Raw genomic sequence first — 27,137 nt, 5'->3', positions numbered from 1 at the left:
AACCCTTGTTTCCAGAGATTAGAAAACCATCCACTTACATTAGTAGTCTTTTTGTAATAATCTATATTGTTGATGTCTCTGGCTAAACCGAAGTCTGCTATTTTCATGACATTGTTTTCGGTTACCAAAACATTTCTTGCGGCCAAGTCTCGATGGATGCACTGGAAACAAAAAAGAATTAAAAACAAAACAGCCTACTGAAATCAACTGCTGCAAAAGTGGAAGTGCTTTAACACCACAACTAAATCTTCTTTATAGATTTTAACCTAAATGACCAGGTGGGAAAGCCACACATTCACTACAAGCCTGTGAAATATGATTTTCTTAATTATTGCAATCCATCCCCTCAGCTGGGGTTTCCAAGCTGAACAATGGCCCTAAGAGGTGTCTTAGAAAATCCTGGTCTGCTTAAATCTTATATTTTTGCTAAGGCTGAAAGCTGGGTGGTGGCCCAAATTGTGCCAAGCACTTTGTGAACTATCTCTGTTATATGTGCCCAGGTACAGGTATTGCAGTTTCATCAGAAATACTGTTAATGAATATTTTTATTGTGTTGTTTCTCTTAAATTATAATGTCTCACCAGAGATAAAACCTGACAGCCAGTCTGAACCATTTTTAATATTAAAGATATTAAGGTAATTGTCAGCAGGATGTCTAAAGTGTGTATAATTTCTTCAACCACAAGACTATAAAAATGCAGTTATGCAAAGGAAAAGAAGAAAACAAAACAAAACAATCAGGGTTTGACTGTTTGTTTTTAAGACAGCTTTGATACTGAAACAAAACCTATCACCTCCTGAGAGATGTTTCCTTCATGTCAGCATTAGCCTGACACTGAGAGGACTCTGTGACTGCTCTGGGAATTATTCCTGTGTTCAAGTAGCTTTATTAGGGTTGATATAAGGTGGCAATGGGGGCATGGTAAGAAACATTGCATTTTGAATCCCAGCAGGATATTTTATTTATTTTCAACTAAAATATTTTTTTTCCCCCTCTTTAATTTTGGATAACTCTTGATGTATGCTTTATTTCAATATGTTCATAGACAGACTACAGAAAGCTATACAACAACCAGTTTTTTTCTTCCTCTGTAACTTGCTGAGATCTCTTATCCCACATGGGTAAAATGAAGTTTCTGCTCCTCACTGGCTTAGCCATGGGGAACTGCCAGGAAAAACCTGCTCCAGTAACACCTTCATGAGCACAGGACCAGGCAACAGTGCATGATTTCAGCATCCCATCAGTCCTCTATGTCAGCATCAGCAATGCTGTGGTGCCAGAAACAACATGGGCCAAGCTTCCTACTTTTAAAAAGCATCCATGCAACTTCGGAAATACTTTTTCTAGTATTTGGGATATTGCTTTTAAATACAACTGCTTGTAAGGCAAAAACTTCTTGTGAGGCCAAGGGTGGGTGAACAAACATCACCTTTACCTTTTCCTTTATTGAAGTCTCAGTGAGCCCCTCACTGGACTGAAATAACAAGAGCACTGCCCTTCTCACAGCTCATCCATGATGGGAATTCCACAAGAAGAGCAGCTCTCTTATTATTCCAGCTCAGTAAATGGATCCCTGAGGGGAGAAGAAGGGGTGGAATACAAAGAGAAGCGGTGGGATGTCTGGAGCACAAGAGTGCACAGCTCTGCTCTGTGCTGCCCCTGCTCTCCCTCTGCCTTGGGCAATGCCTCTCACTCTGTCCAGCTCAGCACAGCACCCAGCAAGTGCTTTTCAAACAAAAAATGCTGCAGTGGCTCTTGGGAGTGTCCTACAGCAGCACTTCAGAGCTCCTCAGGAGGACACTTGTTCTCAAGATCCCGATGAAAAGATTTATGTTTTCCTTTCACATCAGCTCTGTTTTCTTGGGATGTGGCTCACTGCCAGGCAGGAGTTGCATTAATCTCAGAAAGAGATATCCTGAGGTGTGTCACCTAATCAATAGCCCTGCTTTACTCCATTAGAAGAGTTGTGCCTTGCTGTCACGCACATCACCCTGCAGACCCTGCTGTGCTAAGATTTACTGCTTCAAAACAAGAGAAGCAAAATTAAACCTGGATTCCATCTCTTCCCCAACCTCTGCAAGTGCAGAAGGAACAATACCAAAATCATGACTCCACACAACAGGAATGGAGAGCTACACTCAGCCCTGGTCTTTGGTTAAAAACAGCTCCATACTTGGGAGTGGACATGAGTGGAAATCGGTACAAATCCCACTAACAACCCCACACCCTGCAGGAAATATTTATCACTGGTATCATTGGTATCTGCTGCTCTGGGTTAGCCTTTGGGTTCAAACATCACCCAGGGTATCCAGGATTGCTTGTCCACTAAGCCACAGTATGTTTACAGAGTTAGTTACACAGGGGTATTTAAGTTTTTATAATTTAATCAAAATGCTGGTTAAAAAGAAATGTTTGAAGACAGGTTTTAGAAATAAGTATCTGGGGACATAACAGGATAAAGAAATACTTCCAAGAAGCTCACTCTCCTGAAAACACCAGTTTTAAGTAAAGTGCATAATTTAAGTGACTAATACACTCCACTTATTTTTGCCTCTTCTGCCCACTATTTTTGCCCTCGTGTCTTGGATCTTCTCAACCCTGCCTGTTGTTATTCTGCAAGTCCTTTCAGCCACTAGATTAATTTGTTTTACCTCACAATATGAAAGGATTTGGCTGGTTTGACTGGAAACAGAAGGCCAACAGAGGCTGCTGCCTCATGGGTGGAGATGTGGGGCTTGTGCAATCAAATCCTGTGTTTATGGATTCAAACTGCAGATACCTGCAAGATATTTACCTTAAACCATTCACTCCAGGCCTCACTTCAGCAATATAGCTAAACAAAGATGAAAAACCTTTAAGTGCATGGATTTTCCCTCTGATCTGGAGGGGCATGGATTACATAACCTCCTGTTAGAGGCAGCTCCTTCTCCCACCAAATTCCTGAACGCAAACGAGACGAGGACAAAAAATCAATCTGAAAAAAAAAAAATCGCTGTACTTGCTGAGCTCCACCTACTTTTTGGGAAGCCAGGTACTCCATGCCTCGTGCCAGCTGGTAGGTGCAGGACACCAGGTCCTTGAATGTCATCTGCTCCTCGGGCACCCTGTTGATGTCGAAGGAGTACTCCATGCCGGGCGGGCGGCGCGCTCGCAGGTATTCCCGCAGGTTCCCCTTGGAAGCATATTCCACTATCACATACAAAGGACCTTGGGGTGAAAAGAGCCATGGGAAAAGCAGGGTCAGGTACCAGGGGAAAATGATTTGGGTTTTTTTTTTTTTTTTTAATGTAAAAAAGCTTTTAGCGCGCTGTGATAAATAACTGAGTCAATAAAGTGGGAAAGCTGTAAGCTCCGCTTTAAAAAAAATAAAAAATAAGAGGTTTGGATATAAACAACTCTAATTTGTATAAATTTATACAAATTTATACCAATTTGGAAGTGACTGCCCAAAGCTCCACAGCAGGAGTGGCAGAGTCACAGTTAGTGCCTTAAAGTACCTAAACGTTGCCCCAGTGCCTGTTCCTTTCAGACCATGTCACGAACTGAAAAACAAATATTTTTAAGCAAAAAATACCCTGAGATCTTCAACAAAAAGGAAAGTGCTTCTTAAATTTTGGTTTTTTAATTTCCAGAGTGTCATGCCATTCTGCATCGCTTTATGTGGCATAATTATCTTTTCCAGGACTCATTTCAAATTTGTGGGGTGCAAGCTCTCCTGAAGCAGGGCTGACAATTCAGAACAGCAGACATGGGTAAAAAGGCCCTGCAAAAGAGCATTTGTTCCTTACAGCAAGGAATTAGAGCGTTTTCACATAATATAGGACCCTTTCTCATATTAAGGCTGCAACTATAATGAGAAACAGAAGTTCAAATATTGCTGTTAAGCTAAAGAAATACCTAAAAATCCTATCACGGCATGACTGCTTCCTTAAAACCTCTTGAAAAATTATGATTAATGAGACCTTCACAGACCTGTTGGAAAGTCCTGGTTTACTTTCTTTTCTCTACTCACCATCCTGGGTACAGGCTCCGAGAAGATTGATGATATTTTTATGCTTCCCAATCATCTTCATCATCTCCATCTCTGACACCAGGTCAGAGAGGTCTTTTTCTGTGGCATCATCTGTAGAAGACACAGGTTCAGTTCATATATTTTAGTGTGCCAAGCTGAGCTTCAGTAAGGCTCTCCAGTTGGTGTAAAACATGTGTGGCTCAAAATGCAGAATATGGAATTTGTTTTCCAGCTTACACTGCATATCATGTATCACATCCTACCAAAAAATAGCCTCTTTGGTGGACTGACCAACTCTTCAGTGCTATTATGTAAAGAGGCAGCAAAGCAAGATCAAACATAAAAAAGCTGTCCTTAGCTGTCAAACCTCTGGTAACACCGCCCTTCCTGCAAACTAACCTTACAATTAAATTCAAAATAAATAGGAACCAACCACCTGGACTGACTGGGCTCGGATCTACACATGGATAGCCTCTGACATGAAATAAACTGAAAGCAGAGAGACCCACACGATGCTAATACATCTCCTGGCTCCCAAATACTCAAGATAAACAGGCTGTCAAGGCTGCAGATTTACACCCCAAACCGCTGAAGGCTCAGGTCAGCTATGCGCTCTTTGACCCACGCCACAACGATGACAGAGTTCAGATGCCACAAAAGCAAATTCTGTGGCTGAGAGCTGCCATACTGCCCGTTCTGATCCCTAATCACCCAATTTTCTTACCTTTCAACATCTTCACTGCCACGGTCACTGCTTCTTTCGGCCTGTCTTTGTCAATGCCCACCGCTTCGGCCATCACCACTTGCCCAAAGCAACCTTCTCCCAGGGGTTTGCCCAGCGTCAGCCTGGAGGTGCAAACAGCAGATTAAGACACAGCATCTGGTGGAGGGGGTGCAGCCAGTGAAATTCCAGGGCTAAATATAAAAACCTTTCAACAACTTGAAAGCCACGCTGCAGCGTGAGGCGTTTATCATATGGAACCAATAAGGGCCTGGGTGCGTTTTCTTAGGGATGGTGGAGCGAGCATCTCAGGCACATCAGACACTAAACCCAGCTTTAAACTCTCCTCAAGGCTGCACTTGATGGCTTGTGGGGAGACAGTTTGGAGGGGCAGAGCTTTCAAGGAGCATCAGAGCGTGGCTGGAAGCGGGGAGCAGCAGGCAACAGGCCAGCTTCTCCTGGCACGGTAACACCGCTGGTCATCTTTGTCTCCACACTGACCACAAGGACATGAGAGCCAAGTTTCAGCCACAGAAGGTCCAGCACAGTGGCTGTTCCTCTCTGCAGCCACAAGAGTCTTGGCTGAGGGGACCAGAAGGTGCCTCCTGCCCGCAGAGCCCAGGCTCTGCTCAGCAAGGGGAAGCAGAAACTGGGAAAAACAAACTCAGCTGCAATCACAGCACCAAGATCAAACCCTCTTAAAAGGAACAGTCACTAAGTGGGCTCTGCAGAATGTGTTTTGTGTTTTGTGGAGCATATTCCTGGTTGCAAAACCTGCTCAGATCTAACACACAGAAACAGAGATGTCGATCTCAGCTTCATGAGGAGAAAGAGATGAAATAAAAAAGAAACTTGAAGCCTCTGGGCAAAATCTTTTTGATTCCAGCCTAAGTGCTCAATGGGCAGACCCTTTACTTGCAGAGAATGCTGTGTGACATCCAGCAGCAGTGCTGTGGCAGGAGCCAGGGAGGATGCTCAGTGAGTGTGATGCTGGTAACATTATCCAACGTAGGGGCCAGATTCAGACAAGCATAATCATAAACAAATTCTTAAGGACCTGACATTCCACGGTCAACAGGAGGATTTCACAGATGGAGAGTCTCATTTTTAAAAGCATGGACACCTGTCTTCCACCATGAAGTACAGGGAGAGGCTGTCATATCATCAGCAGAGATATTAGGTGAGGGGTAAGTGGTTTGAAACCCTGCTTATCTCCTGAGGGCAGCCAGCTCACACTGTCACATGTGGGCTCCTGCTTGGTGAGAATCCCTTGAGCTGTTCTGGATTGGTTTCTAAAGCAAATGCAAGTTTTAAAAAGGTGAGAAGACTGAAGGGCAGCATATGCTATGCTGAGATCACCCTGCGTTTTCTCCAGAACTAAGACTGAATTTAGGGTTTTGGCAGAGAACAAACATTTGCATTGGAAACTGGTTAATTTATGTGCTATCGCCCTGCTAGGACCAAAGTAACAAACCCCTCATTGTGTGCCTGCTGCCCCCCAGCCTAATAAACTGCCTCTAAATAGCCTCCTTTCATTGCAAATCTGCTCCACCTACATTTGTGTTGAGCACTGGGTTTAAATGTTTAGCAACCCTAAAATTTTCCGCATTTAGTGTATCTCCCCAGGGCATGGGCTGACAGGAGCACATATACAGACCCTCACTGTTGACCAGAATGCTGCAGGTGGCAATTACAGCCTTTTACTCTAGTTTTCAGCTAAACCAATAAAATAATTTCCAGAACAGTTATCAGAAAGCTCAAAATTACAGTTCATCTATTCAAAAGTTACAACCCTGAACTTCCAAAGAGAACTGGCCATGATAAAAGGTTTTATTTTCTCAAAGCCACCTAAAGACTTCTTAAAGCTGGCACTAATTCTGATAAATAAACATGGTTCTACCTGTGTTAACATTATCTCTCTTTTGCATCTTTTTTTATATTTAACAATATGGTTACAGTTTTAATTAGACTATCCAAAAGCTCATTTTGCATGTTAGTCAACAGACTTTGAAGAAAATATTATGTAGCTACATGAATTTGAATATATCAAAATTCAGTATGCTCTGCTTGAAACCCAACACTTTTAAGCTGTAGAAATTGCACATACATGCACTCCACATGCAAAATGTCCTCCTAAATTAAAAATAATCATCTCCATTAATACTTGTCAATACAAACTCAACACCAAATCCTACCCAGAGACATGACAGAACGAAAAGATTGTCCAATAGCATAATTTAGACTTTCTCTATCTCCTACATATTGTATTACCTGTTTTTTTAAAATACAATTACCAATTAAATAGTCAACTAAGAAACATGGTTTAATGTTCAGAGGTATTGCTTGGGGAAACCACCCTTGCCCTTCAACAATGCTTGCATGTGGATATTTTTCCCAGTCTAGATCACACCAAATTTTCCTAAATCATTTCCTAACAGAGGAGCTACATTTCAGCAGAGCATCTGAAAACGTGCGAGAAATCTGAAAATTTAACCGGGACTGCAGGCAGAAGAAATTTAATTTCTATTTAACCAAACTGATTTCAAGGCAATTGAACTGAATCTTGATCTTCAGAGCAGCTTCAGGTAACTGAGAATTTTCTTTAAGCTAGAGAAACCCTGGGAGACACGAGGAGAGATGATTCCTCCTCCCTCGCTGTTCAAGGTTACTCAGACAGGCAGAAGTGGTGTCAGAGGAAGCGAGCTACGTACTTATCTCTTGGGAACTCCCACTTTGGGTCTTCTGGCAGCTCATACTCCGAGACTCCTGCCAGCATGGGGGCATCAGCAGTGGAGGAGAGGCGGGTGGTGATCCTCACCAGGGGCGTGTTGGAATTCATGGAGGAGCTCGAGTCGGCCGACACCTGTGGTTGCGATGCAAGATGCAACAAGAGAAAAAAAAAAGATGGAGATGTAATCTTGGCCCAAAATCTGAAAACCACCAGCACCTGATACCAAGCCAGCTCAGAATCATGGTGTTAGGAAGTGGCTGAATCTACAGTCTTTATTCTAGCGCTCTGTTCTCACATTTAGCCTCCCCCTTAAGCACAGTGCTGACTCTAATGGCTGCCAAGGCTGTCAGTCTGTCCCATAAATCAAAAACCACCTAACTTTTTAATTTATTCCCTCAGAAGGTGTTTTTGTTCATCATATTAAGATTTTTTTTGCAATAAACAGGCAGTATTTACATCACTACCCTCAGATATCCAAGCAGGCACCTTATACCACAAACAGAGGTGATCAATAAGTTCTCTTCTTCCACTCCTAGTTGTCCATGTCACCACATCTTTTCCCAAATCAGCACACCCAGGTGGGACTCCATCCCTTCTCCCAAGGAAAAGCAAAGCACAAGAGTAAATAGCCTCCAGGGGAGGTTTGGATTGGATATCAAGAACAGCTCTTTCAATGGATGGACTGCCCAGGGCAGTGGAGGAGTCACCAGCCTCGGAGGGATTTAAAATACGTGATGTGTGAGGTGGGACATGGTTTAGTGGTGGTCTTGGCAGGGCTTACATTTGGACTCAATGAGCTTAAAGGTCTTTTTCAACCTATATGATTCCATTACTTTCTATTTTCCAAGTACTCAATACTGAAAGCATCAAAAAGCTATCACAACACTTCAGTTTTCAATTAACTACATTCTTAGCTAAAGACTCCACAGGAAATGTGGGGAAGAGGGCCTAAATATAACTCAGTTTTGAAACTTTGGAGTGTGATTTCTCACCAGCTCCGATATCTTCCTTAGAGTACCAAAGGTATTTATTGATAAATGCTTTGAAAAAGGAGGCAGCTGCTCCATCCACGTAACAAAATTTGGTGTGAATCTTCTGTAAGGCTCTTTCCTCAAGCCTGCAAGCAGCAGCCTGACATCTGCTGACCTCAGAGTTTCAAGTGAATACTAACACAAAACAGAAATGCTTGTATTGCCAGCCATCCCCTCCTGAATGAGAATCCTCCTTCTCTCCTCATGCCACCATCACGTCTCGGCCAAGCCCAGATCCAGCAGCCAGGCTGGGATCAAGGTTGCCACAAAGCCATCACTGGCACCCATCCTCACACCAGGCAGCAGGAGGTGCTTCTCTTGGACCCAGCTGGAAGCCTGGAGCACCAGAGCACCCACACCCTCATCACCTGGATGAGGATCAACTTTGCCACCTGGTTTGCTTATGTAAAATGTCACCAGGCTACAATTTTGTTCCACGGGTCTCAGATTTAATAAGGCATCTTTCTAAAACCAGAGGTTAAGGGTGAAAAGAGGTTTTGTAAGGAAGAAAATGTTCAGGATTGATATCAAAAAATTAATCTTGGTGAACAGATTTGCAGCTGACAGACCTTTCCTGATATCAGGAACAGCCCCTGCACACAAATTGTGGTGTCTGTGGAAAGGGAGAGTGAAACTGCACAAACACAAGGTGGACTGCTTCCACTATTCAACTCACCATCATGGATGTTAATATTTACTTTCAGCACATATAAGTACCTGGCACATTCCTCTAGGAAAATAAATCCAGTGACCACTCAGGATACAAACAGAAAGGTTCTATTAAGGCAGACTATGGAGCTGTAAATAAATTAGTGAGTGAATACTGAATGGAGTCCTGAGAGAGAGATGCTGCCATGCCCAGCCTGCAGAGGGGAGCTCACCTGCTGGACCAGACAGCAGGAGAACCAGGGCTGGAATCTGATCTGCTTTTTGCCTACTTTTTTTTTTTTTCCTTCCTTCTCATTTTCATTATTTCACTACAGTTTGAAAATGATGTTTCAGGAAATGGACCAGCTCAGCACCAAGGAATGTGCAGATGTCCAGTGTGGCAGCTCCTCTACCCCCAGCCCTACTTTTCTGAATTCCACTTTTCTGTTATTTCTGGCTTCAATTTTTTCATCTTTCACCACAAACTCATCAATACTCTATGACCATTTCCTTCACATTTCCAAAATCCACTTACTATTCTCCAGCCATTCTACCAAGATCTTTATTCAAGTCTTGACTCTTATATTCTTTATTAATTAACGTTCCCTTTACTTCTGTGATGGCCTTTGCCATTACAGCCATTGTTTTCAAGGGACAGAAAGGCAGAGAAGTGAAGTTACAAAATTTAGATACCTCAGGTATCAGAAATGGTCCAGAATTCTAGGTTCTGGGATCTTGTTTTTTGTTTTTGTTTTATTTTTTCATGCACACAATAATTGTACTGGATACTGTCTGGATCTCTTCCAGGGTTTCATTTTTTCACTAGTTTTTACACTCACCATTCAGAAGCCCTAGCCTGGTTAAAGCCTATAAATATAAACTCAGAATAAACTGAAATACTCTGGTGATGCATTTTAAACACAGAGCTTAAATAGCAATAATGGATAGAAAAAAGCAGATTAAAGGCTCTGCCAGCTTTCCTTTTAACACAGCTCCACGTGTTTACTTCACAGCAGACCTGTGTGATGGGCCAGAGATACTGGAGGTAACCAAAGTGCATTAACATGGATAGGAATGATGAGAAATCCAGAGGAACTACTCCGTGTCTGGGAGAAGACAAATGGACTGTACTCCCAGGGAATATTCTCCTGATTGATTAACTGGAGCAGTACAAGGAATTACAGGAGCTCAAGGGCCATAAAAATCTGCTCCAGAAAAGATGAAGCCAACCCAGCCTGGTCTGTGGCTGGGGGAAATTTTCTGTTTCAAAATGGCCTCTCACCTTTCCTGCAATAAGAAAGAATTAACCTTTGATCTCTCCTCCCTCAAGCATCTTTTTTTCACTGCCTTAGAGCACACTATAAAAGACTGAGGAAAATCCTACCTATTCTAAGGTCAGTAGACATGGTCAGCTTTAATCTACATTTAAGTGGCAGCTTTCTATATGCTTTTTTTTATTTTTTCCAGTTTGCCACGTGCAGCTCTGCTCTCCAACCCCTCACCGTGCAGGTTCACCTGATACAGGTGAATTAAACATGGTGGGGGCACACTCAGTGTGCTGACACCCTGTTTATGTGATGACACTGCACTAGGGAGCTATTTTGAGCGCTTAATTAAAGAAAGAAAAGTGAAAGTCAGCTTGAGTTGAGCAGAGCACTGAAAGAAGCATTATGGTACGTGCTGACCTCAACAGGAAGGCAGAGCTCCACCAGAAAATATTCCTTGTGTGCTTCCTTTTGTGCTTTTAGCTTCCCAGAAGTGAGAGCAGCACCAGGCTCAGCCAGACCTTTAGCTCCATATCTGCACTCGAGAAGGAGAAAAGCCCACTGCACCCAAACCTCACACATCAATGCATGATTATATCCCCATTTTAACTACATCTTCTTCCCCTGGCCAACACACTGGGTTTAATCAGCTCTCAGTTAATGCCTTACAAGCATTTCTAAGCAGCGGAGCATTTAAAACAAACAAATCTTTGCTGGAATCTTTAAATGCCATGTGGCAAAATCAGCTGCAGAGCAGTGTGTAATTGTCTGTAATTGATTATGAAGGGTGTTTTCCTCCACTGATAATTCATACCATGTCCTGGAGCCTAGATCTGTCAGTTCTGGCACTCATGCTGGGACGTTTTAGCAGGCATGCAGTGATTTCCTATAACTGTCAGCCTTTTTGAAGGCTCTGCTGTAAAAGTTAATTTGAAATCATATGCATATTTGTATATTATAATTAGTAAATAAGGCTGTTAGCTGCTGGTGGAAACAGCCCATCTGAGTGACCTGATGCAGGAAAACACAAGGTTAAATGCACTACACAAAACTGAGTAATCCCAATGTTAAGCACTGACATTTAAAACACATGCACCACCCCTCATTTGGAAACACTTACACACAAAATAATATCCAATAAGTACCACGAGACAAGACAGTGGTTTCCATATAGAAAAATCCAAGCAGAAAGAAAAAAAAATAAAATAAATACTTAAGGTGAATTCTACTCAACAGTATCTTACTGAGAGTTGTATATTAATCTTTGTACTTCATAGTCTATTCCTCTAAAAAAATGATCATTTTACTGCTCAATATTACATGAAATACTGCATTACTTTCCTTTTTCCTCATCACTTTTTTTTTCCACATTGCAGCCATCATCATTTTGAATTATTGAGCTGCCACTTTGAACTACTCTGCTTTAACCCAATCAGTTTTTGTTCATCACAAATACACCCATTATATCTTCATGACTCCACAACAACAACAATAAACATAAATTAATGGAAGTGTACTTTAAATACTAAGCATAAAAAAATAATTGCTTCCTATTTAAGACACGTACATGTTGAGGGGGTCCAAATTTGACAGATTGGCTGTGACAGAACTAACAAAAACCTTCAGTGATGACAAACATTTGTACTTGACTTTGAGCAAGTCACAAGAGATGGGACTGTCTTTTTTGTCTGCTTCAATTATAATTTATCTGTTAAAATAAAGGTTCTACAAAACAGAGGTACATCCTCCTGAAGGCTCCTCTTTATTCTTTTGGTCCTGTCACTTAAAGCCTGTCCTGCAAATCAGCTTGTGAGGCTCAACCCCACAAATTCCTCATCCCCACCCTCCCAAGCTGGCAGCTCCATGCAGACCATGAACATTTGAATTGCTTTGATGAAAAGAGGAGCTGCCTGCTGGATTTCCCTGGAAAAACCTTAAAAACTGAGTACCAGAGCCTGGTGAGGATGAGGATTGTAGGGGATGGAAACCAGTGATTCCTGACTTCATCCTGACCCTTCCTACAAGTGCGAAAAGAGCTGCATTTTGGCAGGAGAAAAATGCCTGCATGGGGGGAATGATAAAATCCTGTGGTAGCTCAGGCTAAACAGTGCAGGAGGATCCAAACCAAACCATATGTTACTCAGCAAGACTCTTCTCCTGCTTAGACAAGATGGCATCAGAGCTGTGCAAATGTCTCTCTGTGAACCAGGATTATTTTCCAGCCCAGATCCTCGGGGACCCTGACCCAGCAGCAGAGGAGCTTTGAAAACAATATCAAGAATTTCCCAATCTGTGGCCTCATTTCTCTGGAATTCCAGCAAATCCCATCACCCAGCCCTGGATCCCTGCCCCATTCTCACAGCCCACCTGCCACGAGCATCTCCCTCCCATCCTCCCACCTCGTCCCTCCCACACACAGAGCACGAAGGGAGAACCTTCTGTGACCCACAGAAAATAAAGGTTTAGTGACAAAACCCCACCGAGTTTAAATACAACCCTCTGAAACACAAATAAACTGAAACAAAGCGAGTTTGGTGGCACAACTGGTTGGGTTGAATGATCCAGAAACACACACCCTTTTAAAAAAACATCTGGGATTATTTTTCAATTCTTCACTTGTAACAACAGCACTGAAATCCAAAACCAGCTTTAAAAGATGCAGAAACTAAAGAGCTGCTGCAGCATCAGCACCAAGGAGATGATCACTGAAAAATTAAGGAATATTCACAAGGAAATCTTCAGGGACTGTTTGTCTCAGCCTGCCTTTGCAAGCTGACCATTGAAATCATCAAACCAGAAATATAGATTTCAGGCAATGCTTACAGTAATTATATTTTCTTCTATGCAGATTCAAAAGCAGAGAGACCATCCATGAGCAACTGCTGCTAACAAAACAGTACCAGGAACAATTGGGAGGAGTGGGATTTAGGGGTTGAAATAGCATTTGCACTTTCAAATGTAAATCTTTTTCAAAAATAAGTATTCCCAGTTTTAAAAGCAAAATGCCATTCTGGCTAAAAAAAATGTAAAAATACTGAAATAAATTGATAAAACCCAATGTGACAAACATGTTGTAAGACAGTTTCTTCCCTCTGTGAAAACAATAGCTTTGGAGAAGGTCCATATTGCATCATTTAAGGATAAATAGCTAAACTGAGGGCAGTGGTTGGCACTGCTGTCACATGCAATGAAATAACACTTCTCCCCAAGGAAAGACTTCCAGCTGACACAACTGAGCTCACACCAAACCTTAGGTATTTTTTATATCATCAATTTATCTCTGAGTCATTGGGCATTTATATTCAGGCAGAAATCTAATAAATGTCTCCTATCTAAGCAGTTGATATGTATCTCTCTCTCTGGCTAAGAATACAATATCTGAAAGGCCTTGTTTGTCCAGAAAGCTACACAGATTTCTAGCCAGAGAGATGTGTCAATTGAGCCCAGGGCTTCTCCTCCCTCTTTCTGACACCCTCAAAGTGAAAAGTCCCTTTTTGTCCCAGTGATACTTGAGCAAATGAGTAAAATCATAAATAAAAATAAAAAATAAATCAAAACAAAAAACCCAACAAAAATCAAGACCACACCGAAAGTTACAAAGAAAGTTAGAAAGTCATAAAAAATAAGAATTAACATTTTTTTGTTCTTAAGACAAACCAAATGTTTTTTAGATTGAAAAAAGTTCAGGTGCTCCACCTCAAGATTCTGTAAAATACTGAATTCAGAGGAAGGTAGCTACAGCATTCCACTCCCTGGTAATTTTAACTAAGGAAATTCAGAAACCATGAAACAAGGGTGCAGAAAAACGTAAAGCTGCTCAGAATCTCCCAGTCTGTGTGCCCGTACATCTCATTTCAAACACTTACCCAGGCTGAAGAACCCTTTTTAAGGTACATTCATTACTCTGACAGTGACAATATTCTGGACAGGCTGTAAAAACAAATCTGCAGAAATCCTGCACCACTTACTCATGGTGTGGATGGACACAAAGTGAACCCTCACATCCCAATTCCCTGGCCAGAGCCTGGATCCAAACCCCCCATGACTGTTTTTTTGGCTGCTGAGGTGAGCCAAAGCCTCAGATTCCAACATTCCCCATCCTGCAGGGCTGAAACCTGGGGGGTGATGGAGGTCTGCCCTCAAGACCTATGCAAGAAAATCACAACCTATTGAACTCCAGCTTCTAAAAACACCACAAATCCTTCAGGAGAGGACAGCATGTGGGAATGGAGGCTGTTTTGGCAAGTGGTGGTCTGTGATAAAGCCACTTGTTCAACTGGTTTGCTGCTCGTGGCATTGCTTTCTCCAGAAATGCTCATTGCCAGCCACAAACAACTGTAAAATATATTTCATGTGATGCTGTTGTCTGCATTTTAAATCTGGCACTTGCTTTCATTTCTTGCTCAAAAGCATCATTATCTTAATCAAGCTGTCCAAGATCTGATATAGTATCTCCCCTACTTTTACTTTATTACAGTCTTTTTTCTATTTTGGGGTGTTTTCTGGATGCCTGGCTATGAAATTCCCTCCCCTCAGTCTTCAAAAGTCCTCCTGAAAAATCCCTCTCTGTATCTGGTACCTAGTTACCACAATAATAATCACCTTAGAAACATCATAAATATACAATTAAATAGGATTCTGTTCCAAAGCCCATTAAGGCAGTAACATTTTTTCCATTGACTCCATGGGCCCCAAAATACTTGAAAGATTATTTTTTTTTCCCCCATCTACAGACAGCTAATACAGAACATATTTCAGGTTTTATATTTTATATTTATCCCCTCCCTAACATCCCTGGCCTGAGATGCTGCGCTAAGATGTTCTGTCCACCCCACCCCTACCTGACATAATTCATTAATTCCCTTATTCATTCCCCTTTCCAGAGCTCTCAGCAGAAGGATGTGCTGGCTTAGTCATTGAGGTAAAAAAAAAGGTTTTTTGAAACTCTTTATCTACTTTCTGTTACCTGTCTGCGCAGGGGGATGCGCTTGGTCAGCTTGTGGACAGCGGGCTGGCTGCTGAAATCCGGCTTCTTGGTGGTGTTCTTCATGCGGCACAGGATCACTATCAGCACCATGCAGGCTATCAGGAACACCCCTATGCAGTAAATTGCTATTTCCACGTAGTCTGGAGAGGTTGGGTATTCCTTTTCTTTCTCAGGAGCTGGGTGGGAAGGTTGGAGGAGGGAACAATCATGCCAGAGGGTTAGCAGATGGAACGGGCAGCGGTTCACAGCACTTGGAGCAAGTATTGGTAAAATAGGACCAATTTTTGGGTGGTTTTCAGAATTCTGAATGTTTAGGCCATCTTGCAATCTGAGAGTATTTCTTTTCTCCAGATTACTCTGCTTTGATTTCTCAGTTTGCACTGAGTGTCAACTTGTGCATCTATGTATAAATAAACATATACACGTGTCTGCCTAGGTAGGTACATACATATACATTGAAATATTGCATGATCCTTTTAGAGGGAAGACAAAACTGCTCAAACTAGACTCAGGTTCATTTTGTTACTTGAGTCAAACTTTAAAAGCGCTGCAATTCTTGTGAATTCAAGCTCACATCTAGAGATAAAACTGTGAATTCGCTAGCCTGATGAAAAGTGTCTAAATTTGCAAATAAATGTTTGGGCTTGAGTCTACCTGCTTATTCAAAATTTTCAGTAGGATCTCAAAATATAGAGGGAAGGGAGGATGAAGCAGTTCCCCAATCATGTCTATAAACTCAGATTAGGGGTTTCAAAAGGGTTTCACAGTCCTGGCTGTCCAGCTGCTTTAACCAGCCTCATGCTGGGTGCCCAGTGTCCCTGAGGTCCTTTGAGGAGCCCAGAGCTGGATTAAAAAGCATAATTGAAGTGAAAAACTAATTGCTAGCAACACGTTAATTAATAAGGCCTCTTCTGTGAGGACTGCGGCCTTTCAAGTAATCTCATCAGTGGTTGCTGGCCTATGAGATTAGATTTTGGAGGGAGTGGTTCTACAGAGCTGTTACTGTGATTGAAACCATTTTGAAGCTCTCTTCAAGACAGTTATACGTGCAAACAGTGTCCCTAATTCCTTATCTGGGATTCAACCCCCGGATAAACAGCATTCCACAGCCATCAGCGGTCACTCCGCAAGCAATGCACGTTTCAAGCTGAAATTTTCTTGTGCTTTTCCAGGCTTATAAAACTACTTTGTTCAAGAAAATTGGTTAAAAAAAAAATAAATTAATAAAAAATGCTGTTCAAGCACTTGCAAAATGCAAACACTGCCAGCAGAAGCAAGCTCCACACAAGCACTGCTCTGCCTCACAGGCTCAGTTCCCAGTGAGATGGAATAAAGCTGCCTCGTTCAATAAAATCCAATAAAAGGTAAGAAATTATCTGCAGACAGTGGGAACGCTTAACTCCCACACTGTGAACCTCAGCAATATGCACATGCAGGTGTTGTACCTCTTACTTAGGATTAACAATTAATAAATGTTAAGCACAAGATGACCCAGCAAACCTCAGGTGGTTCATGGTTTTTTTTTTTCCAAAGGAACTCCTGAGGCAGCTGCCAACAGTTATAAATGAGACAATTTGACTAATGTCAAAACCAGCTACGGTTACATCTTCTCACAGCTGATAACAATTTTCAGGCAATAAAGCACATTGATGTTTGTTTCTTTTGAGGACAGAAACATCATCAACCCCAGAACAGCAAGACATGCTTTGCAGTAAAAGCAAATGACTACTTGTTTCCTTAGAGCATGCAATGTTTAAAGATGCACGGAGCCAATTCCCAAGATATGGAAGGCACTGCTTCTGTACATGATCCTCTGGCATTGAAATTGGAATTTCCATCAGAAATTTGCATGATAGGTAGAAGTGAATTGAAGTACATTGAATAGCTCAGGTATTTCAATGAGCCATTACATAACTACGGCCAAATTAGTTCCAAACTTCATAACAAACTGAATTTCATCCTCTTTTTTTACAATGATTTATAGGCTGATTTTCAGTTGTCCCATTGAAGTGCTAAGGAAATGCAGATACTTAGCATTTCTGATGATGTAAAAACATTTCAATTAAGTGCAATAGCCACACACTCCACTCCCTGTTTTTTGCTGTTGTTGCTATTTGTTTTTTGGCAAATATGTGTCAGAACAACTCACTGGCTTGAGACAACTGCACTTGAAAAACCAAAATCATTGTAAAAGTCTTTTTTTTTTTTTTTTTTTTTGAGACAGAAGCTGTGCTAATTCTGCAGCAATCAACAAGGGGAGGGGGGGGGGGAAAAAAAAGAGGAAAAACCACAGAAAGAGAGCAGTGTATACCTGGCAGAACTGTCAACCATGCAGTGTGAAAGGATATCCCAATAGAATTACCCGCCAAGCATGTATACTCCCCAGCATCCTCAAAAGTTACATTCCGTATATAGAGAACCTCAATTTCTTTGTCCGTGGTGTTAACACCGGCAGCCTAAAAAAAAACAAGAGGGAAGCAAGAGAAAAAGCTAGACACTGAGAGAATTTTTGTGGATAGGGAGATGGAGCCACAGGGCTTTGCACTTTGGTAAAGGCAGAGGTGGAGAGATGCAAAGCTCCTTCCCCATCCACAATCCCTCATCCAAAAGGCGTTTACCAACAGGTCCCAGCTCACCTCAGAAAGTAAACACCCTTCACCAGACCTAAACTCACCACCTAAACATGCATGCAATCAAAAGACATGGAAAAATTCACCCACAAAGATTTTTATTTTTTTCTCTCTCTTCTTCTTCTTTTATAACAAGAGAAAGTTGAAAGAAAAACAAAGAGAAAATGAAGTAGGACAGAATGTGGGATCCTTCACGTGTAGATACCTGTTCCAGAGGAAAGAATTTACCATAAAAGCATACTCTAAAATGATAAAGAAAAGGGGTGAATTCTGCTCCAAAAGACAACTTAGTAGCTGTCATATACTGTGTATGATCTTTGCATCACTCCACTTTTGAGTAGTAACTACTACTGTACATTGTGAAGAGTTGCCAAACCTCATTTAAATCTCAAATCTGGAAATATTTGGCGGTTTGCTTAGAAGCACAATGGAAAGTATCTCAATTCTTGCTGAAAAATCAGAGATCTTGTTCAGTTGTGGCTCTCACAAGTGTGAGAGAAAATACTTCAAAGGCTTGAAAACTAGGAGATAGAAATCAAATATATTTTTCTACATCTTAAAGATTGAGGGGAAAAAATACTCTGCAAGTTTTGTGTTTTTTACTGGTCATCTTCCAGACTTGTTGTCTTGACATTGTGCACCAATCCAAGTATCAGTGATTATCCAAATTTATACAAATGTAGTAAATCTTAGGCCTGGAACTTCCCAGCTGCCCCAAGATGGGCACATCAGGGCATCAGCATCAAGGTCTCAGTGATGGAGGTTTAGAAAAATTAATGTTTGTTACTTTTGATCTCTGCTCCATTCAAAAATGTTAATTTGAAGTACACAATCAGGGTAATACCTTTAGATTGGACCATTTTGAGGTAAATTTAGTTGTGGGTTGTAGTCACACAGTTGCCTTTACTGTTACTGCTGAGTAAAACCCAGTTAGTAATGGGTAAGACCTGGGAAAAGCCTCCCACCTGCACAGTCACAGGCGAGGTGAGAAGTTGTAAGTGATTAAACTGACCTGACTTATGCACCAGTGGGTATTTATGTGAGCAGGTCATGGATATACACACCTATGTGTATATATAAATACACATTATGAGGTTGTAATTACATTATTCAGTGGGTACCCTCTGTGTCAACTGCAGAGGATGCAGAATCAACAGCAAAACTGGACATACACACACAAAAAGACACCAGAGAGAGAATAGAGATCAGCATCAGGAACCAAAGCAGTGCTTCTGGTACACAGAGAACATTGTGGGAATTTTTCCATGGCTGCTGGTGTAACACCAGCTGCATCACCGAAGGAGGATTACACAAATACCACCAAGGCCAGAGAGTATCCTACAAGCTGCCTGCAGTCTCCCAAAGCACCATTTTTTTCCAGCTTGCTTTAAAAAACATTGTTACCTTGTACACTCGGCAGAACAGAGAGCCAGGCAGACTGGTTGGCCTCCCCTATATAATTGGAGACCTTACAAATATATTCTCCAGCGTCCGCCTCTGTCACATTGTACAGTGTCAGCACTTCAGCATTGGAACTATTTATCCCCGAGTGCTAGAACAGACCAATAACACAGGAGAACAACGTCACTGCTGCCCAGAATGGACACCAATCTGTCTATGGTCCCACCACCAACACGTCACCAGAACATTCCACATCAGCCTCTGAACACTGAAGGGTTTGGGGTTGGAATTTGTTGGGGTTTTTTGTTTGTTTTTGTTTTCCTTTAGGTTGTTGTTGTTGCTTGGTTTTCTTACATCTGAAGCGTGACACGAGGAGTTGGGAAACAGCAGCGTGGGGGAAAATGAATCTGCCTAGGCAGGTACTGCATGGGGCAAGCAGGTACAGAGCTGGCTGTCCTGCCTCTCAGAGTTTTGGCAATGCCATCCAGTTTGGAAAACTCCTGTTTCCCTGGTCAGGCTTGCTCCAGACTGGCAGGAATGACAGTACCAATACACTGCTCCAAATCAGACATCTCTGCAGGCTCAGCGTCCAGACAGCTCAGTCCTCCAGCAAGATTTTGGCAGCAGCTGCCACGTTACTTTGAAATCAAGGGGCTGAAGAAACATGAAAGAAATGGAGTAGATTGTCCCAGGTATGTTTTGGATGCTTTCTACCCATACAAAAATGTCAGTGATGCTCTCTAGAAGGATTTTCAATTTTTTCTGAACAAGTCATGCCTGAAACATTCAGATATAAAGGACTTTTTATGGAAGTAAAAAGGAGCAAAACAGTGTCTACAAGCTGCACATTTAGCATTCAAGACAATCAAATGTTTATCTAGCTCATCATTTCATTTGTAACATAAATATCTCCACTTTCAAAAGAGGTTCCAAACTCGAAATCCTTGGATTTACACCAAATAAACGCCGCGCTCCAAAGAAGGCGTCACCACTGCCGGCACCTGCGAAGCCTCACCTTTAAAACCTGGAGATAAGGCAGCCCATCTGGCCCGTATTTACTGCCGTTCTTCTCCACGTGCTTTATCCACTGGATGTGGGGCTGGGCATCGCTGTACACCTTGCAGACAAACTCGACGTCGCCGCCCACCACGGCGGAGGCGTTGGCGGGGAGCCCCGCCTGCAGGATGGGCCGGTGCGGGGAGCGCTCTGCTCCAGCGGGCAGCGGCACAGAAGGAGCAAGAGAGACAGAGAGAGAGAGAGAGAGAGAAATAAAGATGCATAAATAAGCAGGGCTGCCAAGAAAACTGTAAGTGAACCCCAGCCAAAAAGCCCTGTAAGCCTGTTGGCTGACTCCTCCGAAATAACACTGCAGCCAATGCATGTAACAAAACCTGCGGTTCAAAGGAGATGGCTTGGGTGCTACACTTGTAATTTAAAGAATAGCCATCTGGGGGGAGAGGGGGAACCCTGCTTAAAGACTTTACTCATTTTCCATGGTTTAACTCAGCCCTAATTAGGTAAAATATCTCCTTTTGGGTTTTTTTTTAAGCTACCGTAATACAGTTACCTCCGAGTTTGGAAACATCTTGATTTGACTAGATCTCCTCACATTAAGAAGAAATATTATTGATTAATTTTAAAAACATGTTAAAATATACCAAAGGGAATTTTTTTTTAAAGTAGCAGCTGAAGCCTCAGCGTGCAGGATGGACAAACCAGGGAGCTCAACTTCCTAAAATACTCTAATCACTGCCACCCCTGCTTCACCCAGACACAGCAGCAGAAACACTGCTTCATTCTTATTCTCACCAAGACACAGGGAAATACAGAGTTCTCTGGAAAACTGGAGTGTATTTAATGGGAGCCAATTCAGCTTCTAATCTATGCCCATGCATAAGCACTTCTCACACATTTTCAGACAGCCTCTCACGGGGAGCAGCTGAGGGAATTGGGGTTGTTTAGCCTGGAGGAAAGGAGGTTCAGGAGGGACCTTCTTGTTCTCTACAACTCCCTGACAGGAGGCTTTAGCCAGGTGGGAGTCAGGCTCCTCTCACAGGTGACAAGGACGAGAGGAAATGGCCTCAGGTTGTGCCAGGGGAGGTTTAGATTGGATATCAGGGAAAATTCCCTCGCCAAAAGGATGGCCCAGCTTTGGAACAGGCTGCCCAGGGAGGGCATCTAAAAGTCATGTGTGTGGATGTGACACCTGGGGACGTGGTTGAGTGGTGGCCTTGGCTGTGCTGGGTTAACGGCTGGACTCAATGATTTTAGAGGGCTTTTCCAACCTAAACAATTCTATAAATGAGAAGTGAAATGCTCACTGGCCATCCCCACCCTCAGCTCCCTGTTCTCCCCTGCTCCAGGAATTCTTTCAAAGATAAGTAAAAAATAGCAGACCTAAACATTTATTTTTAGAGGCTATATACTGTAAAAGCTCTGACATTATGAGCCAAATCAGCTGAATTTCAAACCAAGCGTTCCTTCTTAAAACATACTTGTCTCCAATAAATTGTTTCACAAGCAAACATTGTGAGTATAATAGCAAATAATGATGCCATTGAACAATGGGATCTTTTATACAGTCCAATATATTTGGCATGCAGCAAACATCTACTGGGAATTTATTCACTGAGCCTATGCTGGCAGCACACTACAAAGCAGCAGTCTTATTTTACTTGTGGCAAAAGTGCATTTGCATTGCAGTTACTAAATTATTCCATGGCTATGTGTGTCATTTTTGAAGATCTAGGAACAGTTTCATATTTTTTAATTTGTAAATTGCAGTAGAACACATAAATTATGATTTTACAGTTCTGGAGAGAACTTTTAGTGTCTCACCTTATACTAAATAAGCTCTAATTCCATCTCCCTCATTCCTTCATTTGGGTACAAAAACAGCAAGCAAAAAAATCTCTCTTTAATAGAAACCTTACACCATCTTCCAAAACTTATTACAGCTGCCTTCAGTATAAAATGAAACCTTAGAGAATGTTATTTAAAATGTTTTTTAGAAGTCAGTAGGCCTCATGTTTCATTTCTCCACATCAGGGTTTGATTTCCTTTGTGACCTTATTCTCTGCCCTTTAACAAACCAGAGAATGAGGCCTGAAACATCTTGGAAAAGTTCCTACTATGCCAGCATCCACACACAAGATGTGTTTAGTTTATCCTGACAGCCATCAATGATTTAATCTTTTATTGATGACTGTCAAGCATTTTCTCTACCAAAAAAGAAGAGGCAAAGCAAAGGAGTAAAAGCAGAGTTCTCACACTCTTGGTCCCCAATTTAATTTCCAAAAATTGAAGTGCGTGCATAGGGATGGGTACATGTGCATGGCCCTTTGTGAAATTCCTTCTCTAAAGGTGAAGTGTTAGAAACAAACTTTGGTTGCCCTCCCACACATGGATCAGTGTTCACCAACTCCTCCACTTCAGCAGAGGGGAGTAAGTCCTGTGCCCACACAGGCACACAGCAGGAGAACAAAGCCATGCAAATCCAGCAGGGCTTCGTGGCAAACCTGGGATCCAAAGAGCACCCAAAACACACTCAAGACCAGGGAAAATAACTATGAAGAAACTTCCACTAATTACCAATAGCCAAGCTTAATTTTGTACAGCACCTTTTCTTGGAAATACTCATTTCAGGACGTTATCCAAAAACATCCTGAAGTTATCCTACTTCTCTGCAAAACCACACACATCTAGGGACTCTGTTAAGCACAGGTACTGTCAAAGCCATATTCATAAATCTCACATCACTATTCAGCATTTAAAATACAAGCTGTACATTTGTAAGCAGATATCATCACTCAAACAACTAGCTGCACTAGTATTAGATGGAAACAGTGTGTTCCTTTTTACTGAGCACCAGCAAAAGAGTCAAAGTTGCCTTTAAAAACATCTTAAAGGCTGGTGAAAGTGATATTATCATTACCTAATAATTATAATCAGGATAATCACTAAAACATAGTGACCTTATATCTCTAGTTAGTTAAACAATATTTTCATACAAAACAAGCTGGCAGCAAATCTCATAGCTCTGGAGCCTGATTTCACTATTCCTCTGCTTCATTAATATTGAAGAACCACCTTGAGAAATAAATCTTTACTGCCTGAACACTGAAATTTCAGTGTTACAATCTCACTGTTGTCACAGTTTGTTATAAAATCAAGTCAAAAACATATGCTATTAATACAGAGAATCACCCTCAGCATGCTTCATGCTGGATTCCACCACAAGAGACAAGACACCAGCTTGCAGTTTAGGTACAAAACCAACATTACCCCCATCTGAGGAATCAGTTATCTACAAAAGACAGTCAAAATGTTTGCTCACACGAGGAATATCAGACTCAAGGCCACAAGCACAGAAATTTTACACCACCCTAAAAGTACCCAGGGCTTAAGCACTTCTGCTCACTTATCTGCAGACAAACAGAGTCGCTATCTGAAGGGATGCCTGACAAAGAGACCTTGCCCAAAAGGCTTAGAGGAAACTGTCATTTAGCCTGTTAATGTTAAAACTTAAAAATACCTCCCTCCAAGAGATAAAACTACAAAGAATGCAGGAAAGCTGGAAAATTCCAAGTTCTAAAAAAAATTGGCACAATGGAAGGAGCTCTCCAGGAAGTTCCAAGCACTGCAGGACCCCTAGAGATGGTGGGAGCCTGTCCTGCTACTGGAAATGGCTACTGGAGCCTAGATGCTTCACAAGGAATCCTGAGAACTGGCTCTTTAAGGAATTAGAGCCCCTGAACAGAGGAATCCTACAAAATTCCACATCTATTCCCCATCCTTGGCTTTATCTCTAATTTTTTGTTGCTGGTCAGGGGAAAAGAGAGAGGAGAAAGAGGAAAGTGATGCAACCGTAGGAGGTGGAGATGCTGGGGGGTGTGGGGTGGGTGACAGGGGCCAAACCCCAACTCTCACAGCCAAAGGAGAGCAGCAGGCACAGCCCCAGGAAGGGAGGAGGGAGATGTAGGGCAGGAGCTGCTGCTGCCAGAGGCCAGTGGAGAGGGATTGTGGCTGAGAGAGTGGCACTGCTGCCACCAGAGAGCCTTGGCAGGGAGAGCAGACAATAACCCCGGAAGGGGGGAGCTCCAGGACCCTGGCCAGGCCAAGTCTCCTTAGCAACCTGGCTGTGCCAGGGGCTGAGAAGAGCTCTGGGAATTGTCTCTCCAAGCTTCCTTGTCACCCTAGCACAGATAGTTCAGGACCTTTCACGGGAGCTAAAAGCCAGAACCAAAGCCCATTGAAGTCAGGGGGAAAACTCACATGGAATTCAATGGGCTTTGCATAAGGCATCCGATTCATTGAAAAAAAAAGAAAATGAAAACTACTCTTATTTTCTGCTTTTGAATGTGCTTGTTTCCTCTCCTTGCAAATCTGTGATTCAAGTGTGGGCTAGAAAAATAAAAGCTTAATAGCAAATGCAAGACCTAGCATGGGTTCTGGGGACAATGGAGAGATCCTTAATTAAGGGGGGGAAGAGAGGGAGAAAAAGATTACCTAATTTTTAACTAGACACATTTATCAGAGCCTTTAATTGCAGTTTTGAAGTGTTACTGACTTCCAAGAGCTCATCTTGATGGCTGCCACTGAGCAACTACAAAGGGATCCCCCCAAATGATGCCTCTGAGCACCAGTTCTGGATCAAACCTGGTAGAGGTTCTGTGCATTCAGTCATCATTAAATGAGAAATGAAGTAGTTCCAGCTGTCACTGTATTGACTGAAAACACAGACCTGCCATATCCTCTTCTTCCCTTGCCCTGGTCAGCACAGCACCCTCAGCTATAGTTGCTTATTTTGTCTGACTCCAAGCTTGGGAAATACTCAGCAGCAGCCTGGACCCTGTTTGGAGAAAACACCATCCACTCCCAAGCACCTTCCTTCAGATGCTGCAACATCTGTTGCTTTGGAAGATGCTAATTATGCTGTAAATTATGGGTCTCAAAAGCATCCTACAGCATTTTAGGCCAGACTGTAATCACAGCCTCTTGCATTAGCTTTGGCCTCACATTGTAAACTTGCAAGATTGACTTGCAAGCCTTAAAAAAATTAACCACAGCCTTTTCATCACAGGCTTGGACTGAAACATTCCCTGTGTTTCATCCTCACCAACGAGCAGCACTTTCCCACCATTCCCACTGGGCCATCCACCTAACCCAGGAGATCTCAGAAGGCTGCTGGGCTCTGGGAGCAGCACTGCTGATGGAGGAGCACAGCTCTGTCCCCGAACTGACAACACACCACATCTGGGCATTCCCTCAGGAAACACTTTGCCCATGGATGTAAAGCCACCTGACATCCTTTGTGCCACCAATGGACCTCACAGAGTGGGAGGCCAGCACTGTCACCCATCTGTGGGACACCCAGAGCTCTCTCCAGCAGTGTCACCCAACTCTGGGACACCCAGAGCCTTCTCCACCAGTGTCACCCAACTCTGGGACACCCAGAGCTTTCTCCAGCAGTGTCACCCAACTCTGGAACACCCAGAGCCCTCTAGCTGACTGCAAAGGAGCCAGTCTGCAAGGAGAAACACAAGGATTGTCATCCTTCATGAAAGATCCCACCAACACTAACTGCAAATCTGTCCACAAGCATTCAGAGGCTGGATTAATTATTGTTCTCTGAATTAGAGAGCCTTTCTGAGGTGAGTTCCAGGAGCAACTCCAGCATGAGGTACTGCAACTTGGGTTTCTCTATAAATCCAGCATTATCCAAGTTCACGTAGTTTGGAACTACCCTTGCTCTCCACCCCCTGGGTTCAGTGGTGTAGGAGGGGTCCAACCAAAGAGATGTCAGCCCACACAGGGATTCCCTCCTTCAAGGCAGCCCTCCAGCCATGGGCCAAGCCAAAACCTTCGCTTCCTCTCCCCAGCACAAAGCCATGGCTCAGGGGAACCTGTGCTCTCTGGAATCCTGGAGGCAGAGCACTCCCATCTCCACCGTTTGCTCCGTGGCGTGGAGGAGGAAGGTTGAGCGCTGGCTGCTCTCTCAGAGGATCAGAAAGAAGCAAGCAGGTGTAGGCAGAACACCTTTACTAATGCATGTCACGCGCCAGACGCCCGTGAGCCGGAGCTGAGCAGCCTCCACCAGCTGCACGTCAGTTTGGGTTTCTCCCTGCACCAGATGAAGCACTGTGTGCTGTTTATGGCCAATTCTGAAGTGCTGCTGAACTGTCATGTTCTATTTAAACACACAGACGTAGAAACCCCTCCAATCATCACTTCCTGGGTAATTTACACACGCCAAGGTAGAGCACACAGCAAGTGAGGGATGATGCTCTCTTCCTAAACTCTGCAAAATCACACAATGCTTGAAGGCTGGAAGGATTAACATCACTGTCATAAAACAGTAAGAGATAAAAGACCATCCCTGGCAAGAACACTTGATAAAGAGCAGGAGCCTCTCAGGCAGACCTGCAGAACAGCCTATGGATCAGTCCAGCATTACCAGTACCGATGATATCACACCTTACAAATCTGGGCATCTTTTAACCAGCAGGTACTAGCCAAAAAATGGTTCATGCTACTCCCTGTTCCAGCACAGCAGGAGCCTCCACGTGCAGCATTTCCAACTGGCCCAACACTACTTGAAGAAATCATTTTGGTGGCCAAAGCTCAAAGGGGCAAGCTCCAGTGAACCTGGCGCAGGGACCTGGGGCCAACCCCCAGCATCATTATCTAAGCTCCCTTTGTCCTTTCATT

The 27,137-nt window shown here is 42.8% G+C and overlaps 1 protein-coding gene across 20 annotated transcripts in view; it reads right to left on the bottom strand.

Moving 5' to 3' along the window:
* Positions 1–27,137, bottom strand: part of FGFR2 (fibroblast growth factor receptor 2) — a 93,681-nt gene that overhangs the window by 8,839 nt on the left and 57,705 nt on the right. For 6 of the 20 annotated variants that reach the window (XM_086900320.1, XM_086900328.1, XM_086900331.1 and 3 more), the window contains 8 exons: positions 20,443–20,633; positions 19,431–19,578; positions 15,376–15,572; positions 7,446–7,597; positions 4,738–4,859; positions 4,014–4,124; positions 3,018–3,208; positions 39–161 (listed from right to left, as the gene is read on the bottom strand). In XM_086900320.1, coding sequence (XP_086756446.1) covers positions 39–161; positions 3,018–3,208; positions 4,014–4,124; positions 4,738–4,859; positions 7,446–7,597; positions 15,376–15,572; positions 19,431–19,578; positions 20,443–20,633 — 1,235 coding nt within the window. Of the gene's footprint in view, positions 1–38; positions 162–3,017; positions 3,209–4,013; positions 4,125–4,737; positions 4,860–7,445; positions 7,598–15,369; positions 15,573–17,707; positions 17,853–19,430; positions 19,579–20,442; positions 20,634–27,137 lie in introns of all 20 variants that reach the window. The other 14 variants (XM_086900326.1, XM_086900325.1, XM_086900329.1 and 11 more) reach the window with 3 other exon arrangements.

Source organism: Cyanistes caeruleus, chromosome 8 (genome assembly GCF_971803275.1).
Source record: "Cyanistes caeruleus chromosome 8, bCyaCae1.hap1.1, whole genome shotgun sequence".
Classification (NCBI taxonomy): Eukaryota; Metazoa; Chordata; class Aves; order Passeriformes; family Paridae; genus Cyanistes; species Cyanistes caeruleus.
Note: the sequence above shows the minus strand (reverse complement) of the source record. Positions and strands in the feature narration are given on the sequence as shown.